The sequence below is a fragment of the Argopecten irradians genome, chromosome 1 (genome assembly GCF_041381155.1).
Source record: "Argopecten irradians isolate NY chromosome 1, Ai_NY, whole genome shotgun sequence".
Lineage (NCBI taxonomy): Eukaryota > Metazoa > Mollusca > Bivalvia > Pectinida > Pectinidae > Argopecten > Argopecten irradians.
The window spans coordinates 14,842,602-14,855,287 of NC_091134.1; the positions used below are offsets into that span (position 1 = coordinate 14,842,602).

The window sequence follows — 12,686 nt, forward strand, 5'->3', positions numbered from 1 at the left end:
TCAGAAATGAGGTAGGAATGTTTATGACAATGCTGTACTGCGATACCAGTATGCTCACATAGATAATGACGTAGTTCGTACTGTAGCATGTCTTTTGCGCACTACTTGTTCATAGTGCTATCTCAGTGAAGCATGCCACCTGAGACAACAAACAGCATACCCGACTCGGTGGTATTATACTGACAGCGGGCGAACCAGTCGTCCCACTGAAAATATAGACTATAGTGATTGTCAGCTAGATGTGTGATTGTGGTGTAAAAGGACATGTGCTATTAGTAAACTCAAAGTTTGAAAGTGAAATCAATCCTTTAGACAAACATAAATTATAAAGTGTTTGACAATCATTTACTACGTATTTCCCCACTGAATGGCGCGTGTTGATACATAAATCACCGGTGTCATGTTTCATAAAGAGATATTTGCATCTCATTACAATGGCCGACAACAGCTGATAATGACACTGGAATCTTTAGGTGAGTTCGCCTTGACTTTAAAAATTGGTTGTGCAGTATTTAGACAATTTTAATACAAACCCTTTGTATAGTATCATTTTCAGTGATTTACTGGGATATTTACAGGTTAAGGTAGCTCCATACTTTTGGTAAAACCCATGTCATTTTTTTCGAATAGGTCTTATTTTCTTGCATTTTCATGTAGATTTCAAATCTGTATAGAAAAATGGGTATTCTCGAACTACTTTTTGAGATATTTGAGCTTGAAATATACCATCCGTACAAATTTGCTAGCCGCAAAAAGAAAAATTCATGAAAATATGTTTTCCGTATTATTAGGGTGAATATAGTCTCAATCCTGTTGATTTTTTGTCTTTAATTTCTTACGATAAAACAATATACAAGACTATTGTATTTTTACAAATGCTAACTAATATTCTTTATATCCGAGGACCTTTTCTTTACGTAATTATCATGTTTTGCCACGCTTTCGCCCCTAAAAAACAATGAATAGGCCAAAAAGAAATGAAAACCCATGTCAATTTCACAATATTTGTATATGATATGCCCAAGGTAATATATTTTACAAGTATCATATAAAAACATGGGGTCCTCGATCAAATTTTCACAATTTTGTAAGCTTAAAGTTTGTAACTCACAACCCTACCCCCATTTCATCCAGGGCTAAGATTGGTCATATTTGGCTATTTTTTTTTAAAATCTTGCCACAAAAAAGCATTCTACATCAATTCTTATTCTATCTAGTTAATGTCTGTTTATTTTATGATTTTCTCCAAATTTTGCGTTTTAAGGAAATCCGTAGGTTTTTTTTAGAATTCCGGAATTTCAGTCCGGGTGGGTCCCCTCTTATCATTTATTGCGACGAACATTATTTCCGGTGTTTGAAAGTCCATTCCCATTTATGACAGGGACCGCAAAAACCTCAGAGATAGCATGTTATATTCACTTCATTACTTTTATTTGATTTATTTAATGATTTCAAACATTCAGTATTATATGTAGACAATTTTCAATTTTCACCTATAGAAAAAAATATCCAAGTGGAATGTCGTAGCGTATCGGAAACCATTTTGGAATTCAAAACAACCGCGGCAGCTTCCGGTTTAGCGTCATATGAATTGGCGCGGTTGTCAAAAGTATGGACCTACCTTAAAGTAGTATGATTGATTAGATCTATGTCATTAATTGACATAATATATTTTTGTTCTAGACCTACTGTATCGTACATTTTAATCACATTCTAATATTAAGGCTTATCTGTTGAAAACTTTAAAAAAGAAACGATTGATCAATGGTATGATTGAGGACTCTAAAAGTCATAACCGGTACGTACGACCATTTCGTAATAGAAGATTAAAAGCTCAGAATGATTTTTGTACAATAGCTGAAACAGAATAGTTACCCTTTAGCTTTGTATCCAATTAAAACTCAATACAGAAATTCCATTCAGATTCTTTCGCTCTGTAAATATTTTTGTCTGCATATTAACAAAAAAGATAGGGCTACTCACAATCAGGCTCCTCTGGAAGAACGCTTTCATTACCATTAAAACTGTTTGACGTCTTAATCGTGTACTTCTAGCGAAGCCTTCAAAATTAAAAATATCATCGATTAGAAATATGAGTTTTGCTAGTAATATTACTTTCCACTTCAATCGAAGTATATTCCGAATTGGTTGAGGGTCAATTTCAAAGAATTTATCACGCCGTTTTTATCAGCAACCCGATATTGACGTCACAAATGGCGACGTTTTGAAATGATAGAATATAATTTGAACCATTGGAAAACCTTTCCTTTCAGAGGAAACTCCTCTTTTGGAGGAAAAGAAAAAGGATGGCTACAAATTTAGCCTGTGGGAGAAGTACACGTCCTGTCGCTGGCAGGTAGGGGCAACTGCGGCCTTCACCATGTCCTGTTCCATACTTTTGAGACTAAACATGACGATGGTGGTAGTCTGTATGGCGCCTGGGAACCTTACAGTCACCGTCGTACAAAATGGCTCAGAATTCTCCATACGTGATCCATATCTGGTGCGTATTTTTTGTATGCGTCCACCTTATTCTCTAGCACTTCTCTTATTTAGTAACATTGTGCTCCGTAAGTGTTTAATAAGATTAGTGCAAATATCAATATTTCAAGAATAGAATAATTACTTTGTCAGTACAATGTGACTGAACGGTATATTGTGTTAACATGTTTTGCTGTACACTGTGCTGAACCAAAAAGGGTAAAATACACAGCTTGAAAACCATACATCCAAGGAGACACAACCTGAATATACCGCAGACTCCAAAAACATACAGACATTCAATCACTGCAGCAAAATGCACACATGGAAGGCTTGTAGGCTTCATTAATGTCCGGCTGTTCATTGGAGGTTAAACCTTATACACAAAACATAAACAACATACAGAAAAACCGATGCACCAAAGGTTGTTCATAAATAAGTTTAGTTTCTAATCAATTCACCCCTGAAATTTGATAATGGGCTGTCCCAGGTCTTGAAGTAGAAAAGTCAAAATGTGTTTTTAGGGGGTGGGTGATAATATAACTATATTACTTATCCGTTCTAACATTATCTTTGTGTTGCAGGATAACTATGTGTATTGGGACAGCACCATGGAAGGACTCTTGATATCTGGGTACTATTTCGGGCAGGTCTTCACCTCCCTGATCTTTGGCACGTTATCAGGACGAGTCAGCTCTAAGAACTTCATCCTCTTCCTGACCTCTGTCCTCATCATCACATCCTGTGTGACCCCAGCCATAACCTTTGTCGACCCCTATCTTGTCCTAGCAGCACGGATTGTCATTGGCATAGCAACCGTGAGTGTCGTAGTGTCAACATGGACTCGACAAATATCAATGCAATGTATATATAATTGTGTATTATATGCTGTGTACAAATAGAGATACATGTTATGTATTTGTTGAACATTAGCTAATAGTTTTCATATATGAATATGATCTAATTTTAGTTTTATACAATATTTTGTTACATTTGAACGCTAAAATTCAAACGAGTGCTGTGAAAAAGGTCTTTTGGGTAGTCATCATCGATATTTACTTTTTTTGTTTTATTTTGCATAGAGATACCTTAATGTTAATTTGAAAAATGAAACCAATAACACGTCTGAGACCATTTTTTGAGCAACCATTTTCACCAGTCCGAGTAATGGAGTAACCTTTCTTCTTTAATCATGAAACAATACAGAACAGCCTGTTGGATTGAAGATGTCTTTCAAGTATCAAATAATGAAATATTAATACTATGTTTTAAGAGAAATATTTTCCAGTTTCTAAAAAATGAAATTTGGTTATATATTTACTGTAATATGAAATTTCTTGCATTAGGCACGCCAGAAATATTGAGATAAGATGTAATATGTACAAATCAGTGCAAACATACGTACATAAATGTAGTTAAATTGCTGTCCATTGATATATACCGCCAGTAATATTTATTTTGAGCAAGGTGTGCTGTGGGCTGTCTTTGGTGGCATGCTTCATTGATATATCACTATAAAAAGGTCAACAGTCATGTACTAAATTACCATATACTATATTATTATTGGAATTTAAAAACCGCACAACTAAAGCCTCTTTTTTAAATTATTTGACCGTAATGTTAGGCATAAGTATATATCGTATACTTTGTCAGTGACGCGGCGGAAACGTTGAATATCCAAACGCTTGACCAGATGGCCATTCATAGCCTCATATATCCCATCTGGTTTAAATTAAACGGTAAACTGAAAGTAGAATGGCAATATATAACAGATTAACAGCAGCCTCCCAAAACAATGCATGCGATAAAGGCCGTCGTTTAATTACAATAACTGTTATGTCGCTAAGGTAATCAGTCAACCCAGATATAAACCATCATTTAAAATGATTTATATCAGTTAAATCTAACATAATTTATTGTGTTGCAGGGGGGTTTGGAGCCATGTGGCACACAGCTACTGTCAAATTGGGCTCCCCTTCCCGAGAGATCCCAGATGATGTCGATTACCGAGCAAGGTAATTACAAGATTAGTTTTGGTTTTGTTAGTTTAACGTCCGATTAAAAGCCGGGGTAAAAACAAGTATTTTACCGAAGAATTAACTGTAATATTTTCTGCCTCAATTATCAAAAAATGAGTACATATATATTTATCATGGTAACAACATTAACATAAGTCACACCAGAATGCAAGGTTTTATGTTCACAATATGGTACATTGTTCCGTTAAAATAATACATATTTATTGTGAAAAATAGAACCTGTATTAATAGGATGAACACTGTAAAACATGAAATAAATTAGAATATGTTCTAAATTCCCCGATGCTTTTAGTAAAGATTTACCTGGCAATCATCCGGGGACGTATAGACACATAGGATGTTTTTTCACAAGCACATGTGCGAGTTTTATTTTTGTCTATTTTTAGATAATCATTTTTGTCGAAACTGAAAATTTGAACAAAACTTAATGAAGATAACATCATAAGTAATTTTTATGATTAGTTCGTATACATTTAAAGTGAATAGTCGGGCAAAGGAAACCAGTCTAAATGCGTTCTTTGGCCTTCCAAAAGTCATTGTATACCATAATGATGGTCAAGTTCTGCTTACGGTGTCCAGTTTTGACCATTGAAATTTTGGGGAAGCCCCGTGTAAATTTAGCACAGTTCTAAATATAAATTCTCCAAACTCTTTGAAAACGAGGCTGCGTGGAAATGTCAACATGGACATGTGTTTCTCAGTCGTGTCGGTTTCGTTTCGTGTGTGATAAACCACTAATGCGGTATGCAAATTGTTGTTTTGAGATGATACATTTGATGCAAATGAAGTATTCTTACATTAATGACAATGCTTTGTAATCATTTTTCGATAAAAGCATCTTGTACATGGAAATCGACACAAATATTCGGCCGATGCAGAGATGGGGCCCCGGCAAGGGGCAATTATTGCAGCATAGCATTCGTCGTATTTTACATCAACCGAATCATGAAGGTTAAATACAAATAATCGTAACATAATTTCCCATTTAAAACCACACGAAAACGTTCCATAGAACGTCCATGCATGTAGCTGTCAAAGATGTGAAAATAAATTAGCTCATACATAGATATTTTACAAGTACAATATATGTGTTCAATTATTCGTGTAGTTTTTTTGCAGAGATTTAATTAAATTATCTATGTCTCTGGTTTGTTTTTTTTTTTTGTAAACAATATTTGAGTTCTGGAGAGAGATGACATGAATGTCCAGCTGGAAGGAAAGAAACTTTTATGATGTATATGTATCGTACAATGTATATATGAAAACGTACATTCCATGTAGCTGCTATAGAATTACAACTAGGAAATTCTCTCAAACATTGATAATATTTAATTCTTCACATTCATGTAGGCCTATGCTGTGAGAATTAACACATCATATATATTTCCAGAAAACATATAGGCCTACATGTATGTTACTTTCCTTTTCTGTTGTTTCCTGTTCTTTTTTGTGCTCTGGAGAAAAAGATGATTGAGTTGAAGAAAAGTAATTAATTAAGAGAAATGTGTACCACAGTACTTTGTCTGTAGCTGAGGGGTTCTATACTGTTTTAATAGTCCAGTAATTAATAATTAAATTGAAAAATTTCAAAATTAAGATGAAATTGTAAATTCCATTTTTGAATGAAGTGGTTCCCCTCCTTGTGAGAGTACACAGTGTGTATACCCTTTTTTTGGTTTTTAGGAATAATACCCGAATAGGAACCTGAAATAACATGACAATCAATCAGGTATGTGTGTGTTGGGGGTTGGGGGTGGGGGGGGGGGGGGGGGCTAAAAGACAGAAGAATCATGAGGTTGGGAAGTTGTAACTTGAGTGGGGGGTTGAAATATAGAAGAAATAGCTACAGATAACTGGAAGTGGAAGGGTGCTTTATCATTGATCTGGTCATTGCATATTTGGGGTTTACATGGCTTTTTTTTGGTTATTTAGTCTCATTGATTTTGGAGCAACTTTGAATCCATATGGTACTGTATATCTTTCTTTTTTCCGTGTGTAGCTATTTCTTCTGTATTTCACCCTCCGCCCAAGTCACAACTTCCCAATAGGTACCACTTTTTTGTTTAGAACTCAAATCAAAGACAGATGTACATAGTACTACTTATACTACATTTTAGTCTATGTGTTTGTAATCAAACTGTTACTACAGTATTAATAACATAAATGGTCTATGTACAAGTTACACATAGACAATAAATGTGAAATTTTGGTTCAGACAAAAAAAGATTTTTAACATTTCAGATAACTTGCTAGTTTTATGGTTTTATTTATATGTTGAGTCTACTCTCTTGAAAAGTAGAATTTAGAAATCCTAAGACAATGTTATCTATATTGCTATATGTAAAAAAAAATCCTTATATTTTTAAAAGTAATTGAAAAGCTATCTCACAAGCCCTGACAAACAAATGGGCAGGCAATATGGATGCAAAGAATTTATAATCACTGGATCTAGAGGACTAATATGAACAAATTTATTTCTACAAAGTTAAACAATGAAAAAGTATTGCATCATAATTTTATTTAATGATTACAGTTGAAAGGAACATTTAAATAAATTAATACTGATTTTTAAATGTTCTGTTCATGATCTTCTAGGTCCATATTGGAAAAGTTTACTTTCAAGAGCACTCAAATCAACATTCTTCAGTCTTCATATGATGATAATTGTATGTATATGTATACATACACTTGTATACAGGTCCAAGGGATGAACTTGTCTGTATTCATGTCACTATGCATGCATGGTGCCTGAAAAAAAGAACCAGCAATTTTTTATATCTGTTGAATATGACAAAAAAATGAAATGATCAATTTCAAATATATATAGGAATGAATAAATGTAGGTTCATTCTACAGGTTTTTATTTTTTTTTATTTTAGAGAAAACATTTTATAAGTTGTGAATGTGTCACTGAGTCGGCATTTGATAGAATCAAATATTGTTTCAAAAAAAAGATACAAAATTCATTATCTATAGTTCCAACAAAAATCAGAATAATTATAAATGATACATGGCTGCAGTACATTTCAACTCTGTAAAGTTGTTCATATACATATGAAACCAGGTACAGGTTGTAATAAATATACAAACACTATTTATTATTATGACCAGAAATAATATTGTATGTGTCCCCAAATATAATCTAGAAGAACAAGCTAAAAACCTACATGAACATATGTGTAAGTGGTAAATGGAGAACATAAACAATAGCAATTTTTACGCATTAACCTACAATGGTAAAGTCCTTATACTACAATGTAATTTGTATAACACTACCAGAACATGTAACAGAACAAAAATTATACAAATAAAAAAATCTACTAAATAAATTACATCAGAACTGTATGAATTGACCGGTATCATACAGGTCATTCAATGTACCCCCTAAAGAGGCCCCACTAAAGAACCGCTATTTACCCCATGGTTTACGATTTTACGCTCACGCGATGGTGGGGAATCAGGTATGTAAACATTTGACCATTATGTGAAAAAACTTCAGTTGTACAATCCTGTAGGTTGTTGTTGCACACTGGTTTTGCACTCTTAGCCGTCCGGGAGGACTATCTCCTTTAAAACTGAAGTAAGGACAACGTTGGATCAGGGGGGAAGCTGTCAGATACCTGAGAAACATACCTTTAGTACTTTTTGAGAAACAACGAAAAACAAAGTTCAGTTACCAAAATTCAAGATAGCTACCTGTCAGCTATGCTTGTGCTCAACTCGGTGGAGAGAAAGGGGAAACCTACAAATGAAATTTCAGAAGGATTCAATCATCCCTTCCAAACTTTCTAAGAAATAGTGGTAACAAACTTCATATTTCAAAAATCACTCGACAATATTTCCATGGTTTTTTTTATAATTTCATAAAAACTACAACTAGGGACCAAGCGGAGCATATCAACGATATAAAATAGAGATTCCTCCTGTACTTTCTTATAAATAACGAAAGAAAAAATATTCAAATTCAAGATGGCTGCCTGTCGGCCATATTTAGTTTGCACAATTACAAACCAAGACAATCGCAAAAAAGATTTTCAGACAATGGTTTATTATCTCCTTGCTAAGTTTGACCTGCACAGCAAAAGACTAGGATTTACATTCTTACCGGTATATATTCTTTGAGACAGGGACGATTATCGTACTCTACTGAAGGAAGAAATGGTCAGGCGAGAAAATTATAGACCTCTGAAAACATTTCTAATGCTTTTTAATGCTTTGAATGTGTTGCTGTTTTACTTATTGTAACAGAAAGATAATAACTGTCAATATTTTTACTACTAAAAACTGACTTAAAGGCCCACTACCTTTCCGAAACGGCTTTTAATCTTTAGAATGGGAATGTAAAACAAGATCGATAATTTTTGTAGAGTCTTAAAAAATTATTAACTTACCGTTAATACTACATTTATCATCACCTTATGAACGAATTGTTTAAAATAAATAAAATGTTTATATTTTCATAACGCGGGTCGTATTATGTTTCCCGCCGTCGTCCTAATTACCGCGCGGTAGTTGACTATCACTGCGCCAGACGGCAAAATAGCGAATTGACTCTCCACTGTTTTCATATGTTACGCAGGAAATCTTGCATATGTTTGGTGTCGTAACCTTATTTTAGGTCATTGGTATGCCTTTTCTGGTGTTATTAATGTTTTTTAAGAAACCTTTATATTTTGCTCCGGAAAGGTTATGGGGCTTTAAAGGCCCAATAATTTTCCAAAACGGCTTTTAATTTTTAAAATGGAGATGTAAAACGAGATAGATAATTTTGTAGAGTCGTAAAAGTTAGTAGCTTACCGTTAATACTACACTCATCGTCACACTGAACAAATTAATTAAAATAAATTTTATGTAAATTTTCATAACGCGGGCCGTCTTCCCGCCGTCGTCCTAATCACCGCGCATTAGTTGACTATCACTGCGCCAGACGGCAAAACAGCGAAATGCATCTTATTTGTAAACATATTATGCAGGAAACCTTGTATGAATTTGGTGTTGTAACCTCAAATTAGGCCATTAATGTATATTTTCGTCCGTTATTGTTGTTTTGAAGAAACTTTAGATTTTTGTTTCGGATATTTAGTGGGCCTTTAAAACAATATTTTATTAAAGGCCCACTACCTTTCCGAAACGGTTTTTGATTTTTTAAATGGGAATGTAAAACGAAATTAATAATTTTGTAGAGTTGCAAAAGTTATCAACTTAACGTTAATACTACACTTATTATCACCTCCTAAACAATTTAATTAAAATAAATGAAATGTTAATTTTCATAACGCGGGTCGTCTTATGTTTCCCCCGTCGTCCTAAATACCGCGCGGTAGTTGGCTATCACTGCGACAGACGGTAAAACAGCGAAATGACTCTCCATTGTTATCATATATTACGCAGGAAATCTTGTATATGTTTGGTGTTGTAACCTCATCTTAGGCCATCGGTATATATTTTCTGAGGTTATTAATATTTTTAAGAAATCTATATATTTTGCTCCGGAAAGGTAGTGGGCCTTTAAAATACACTTGCAGACTTCATCACAATAGTATATCGTATTTTGGTAGAATTATAAAATAGCGATGCATATACGATAAAGAGAAAATCAAATCTATAGATTTAAATATTACCACCTATCAATTAAAAACTTCAACTTATTACCAATAAATCATTTTCAACCACAGGGATCTGAGAATTAGTTACAGTTTATATCAATAATGAGCCAACAGTGTCCATAGGGATCCAACAGTGTCCATAGACCGTTTTTAGACGCTTTATGTGTCTAGATCAAATTTCGACTAAAATAATATTTTTTATACTATTATACACCAAAGTACTTCGTAGAATATGATTTTAACCGATTTTTGATTTAGACTCCTAAAACGTCTAGAACGGTCTGTGACTCTGGTGGGTCCTTAATAATATAAAATGTAACTAATACTCAGATCCCTGTGTTTTCAACGTGACTACTTATCAGAGATGGATATGACGTTGACAATTTAGCGTAACAAGCCCCTGCGTTTGTTTTCTTAGTAATGCACAAATTCCAGAAGAGATTTGCTTCCAAGGCTCGTCTCGAAAAAAAGAAACCTTAAATTACAACAAACGTTTAAAGAAGAAAAAAAAAACCCAACAAAAACACAACAACACAAAAACGAACAAAATCAAAAACAACAACAGTCAAATATAAGTGAACTTTTATTAGAAATTACAGCTGTATTACTTTTTCACAAAATTTATATGATCCCTGCATCAGTCAGAAATCCACTATTACATCATAATGACGACTGAGCAAATACATTGCTCCAAAAAATTATTTCACTGCCTTGTCTTCAACTGCAGTTTTTTTTCATCAATTTTTTTCCAAAATCTCTGAAAATACATGTGTAATAAAACACTTGTTTTCTCTCGCATTTTAGTCTGAAACTAGCTTTATGAGAGTAGATAGAGGAATTTGAATTCATGGCCATTTATTTTTGCTTTCAACATGCTAAAACTGGTAAAATTCAATAGTCTGATCCGAGCGTTAACCTTGACTCGCTATCGTCGCCCGCGGAGTTATAACATCTTATTGTAACATAGGTTCAGAAGTTCACAGCAGCCGACTATTAAATATTCTAAGCTATATCTCTTGTCCCTGGGGTCGTATTCACGATAGTTATAATGCTTTTACCGAATTATGGACGCTTAACAGTCAAAAGCAAATTCAATTTTCTCCCTGCTTATATGTTGTTCTGTTTGCAAATGCTTATACATGCATAAAAAAACACCGTTTTGTGAAAACATAGGTTTCTTTTAACATCGATTTTGCCATTTTATTCAGTATATTTCTTTTAAACACCGACAAAAAAATTCAACTTTACACTGTATTAAAAGAATATATTTTTGGCAAGCAGGATCTAGAATTATCAACATACATGTATATGTAAGAGTTGCTGCCCTTGACTCATAAATTACTTTATGGCGGCTTATTTTTAGATGTATTCTGTATTCAATCGGATCCCCTCGGAGATATTTCCGACAATCTTCGGAAATGTGATATATTTCCGAAGATCGCCGGAAATTAACGTGTATGTGGTAAATTGTGATATGTTTGTTATATTGGGATGTATGTGATAAATTATAATACATGTGTTGTATTGTGTGCGGTATATTGTGATGTGTGTTACATTGTGATGTGTGTGGTATATTGTGATGTGTGTGGTATATTGTGGTGTTTGTGGTATATTGTGGTGTTTTTTTTATATCATAGTGTGTGTGGTATATTGTGATGTGTGTGGTATATTGTGATGTGTGTGGTATATTGTGATGTGTGTGGTATATTGTGATGTGTGTGGTATATTGTGATGTGTGTGGTATATTGTGATGTGTGTGGTATATTTGGTTTGTGTGGTATATTGTGATGTGTGGTATATTTTGATTTGTGGTATATTGTGATATGTGTGGTATATTGTGGCAATCGTCGTTTGTGTGATGTGTGGTATATTGTGATGTGTGTGGAATATTGTGTCAATCGTCGTTTGTGTGGTATATTGTGATGTGTGTGGTATATTGTGGCAATCTTCGTTTATGTGGTATAGTGTGATATATTGTGATGTGTGTGGTATACTGTGATGTGTGTGGTATATTGTGATGTGTGTTGTATATTGTGATGTGTATGGTATATTGTGATGTGTGTTGTAAATTGTGATGTTTGTGGTACATTGTGGTGTGTGTGGTATATTGTGGTGTGTGTGGTAAATTGTGATTTGTGGTATATCGTGGTGTGTGTTGTATATTGTGGCGTGTATGATATATTGTGGTGTGTGTTGTATATTGTGATATGCGTGGTATTGTGATGGTATATTGTGATGTGTGTGGTATATTGTGGCAATCTTCGTTTATGTGGTATAGTGTGATATATTGTGACGTGTGTGATATATTGTGATGTGTGCGGTATATTGTGATGTGTGTTGTATATTGTGATGTGTGTGGTATATTGTGATGTGTGTTGCAAATTGTGATGTTTGTGGTACATTGTGGTGTGTGTGGTATATTGTGGTGTGTGTGGTAAATTGTGATTTGTGGTATATCGTGGTGTGTGTTGTATATTGTGGCGTGTATGATATATTGTGGTGTGTGTTGTATATTGTGATATGCGTGGTATATCGTAATATGTGTGTGGTATATCGTGGC

General features: G+C 34.1%; 1 protein-coding gene across 1 annotated transcript; it reads left to right on the forward strand.

Moving 5' to 3' along the window:
• Positions 1–454: 454 nt before the first annotated feature.
• Positions 455–4,543, forward strand: LOC138314387 (sodium-dependent phosphate transport protein 1-like). The gene is made up of 4 exons (XM_069254730.1): positions 455–473; positions 2,274–2,503; positions 3,066–3,299; positions 4,409–4,543. The coding sequence occupies exons 1-4, from the start codon at positions 455–457 to the stop codon at positions 4,541–4,543; spliced, it is 618 nt and encodes a 205-aa protein (XP_069110831.1).
• Positions 4,544–12,686: the final 8,143 nt, after the last annotated feature.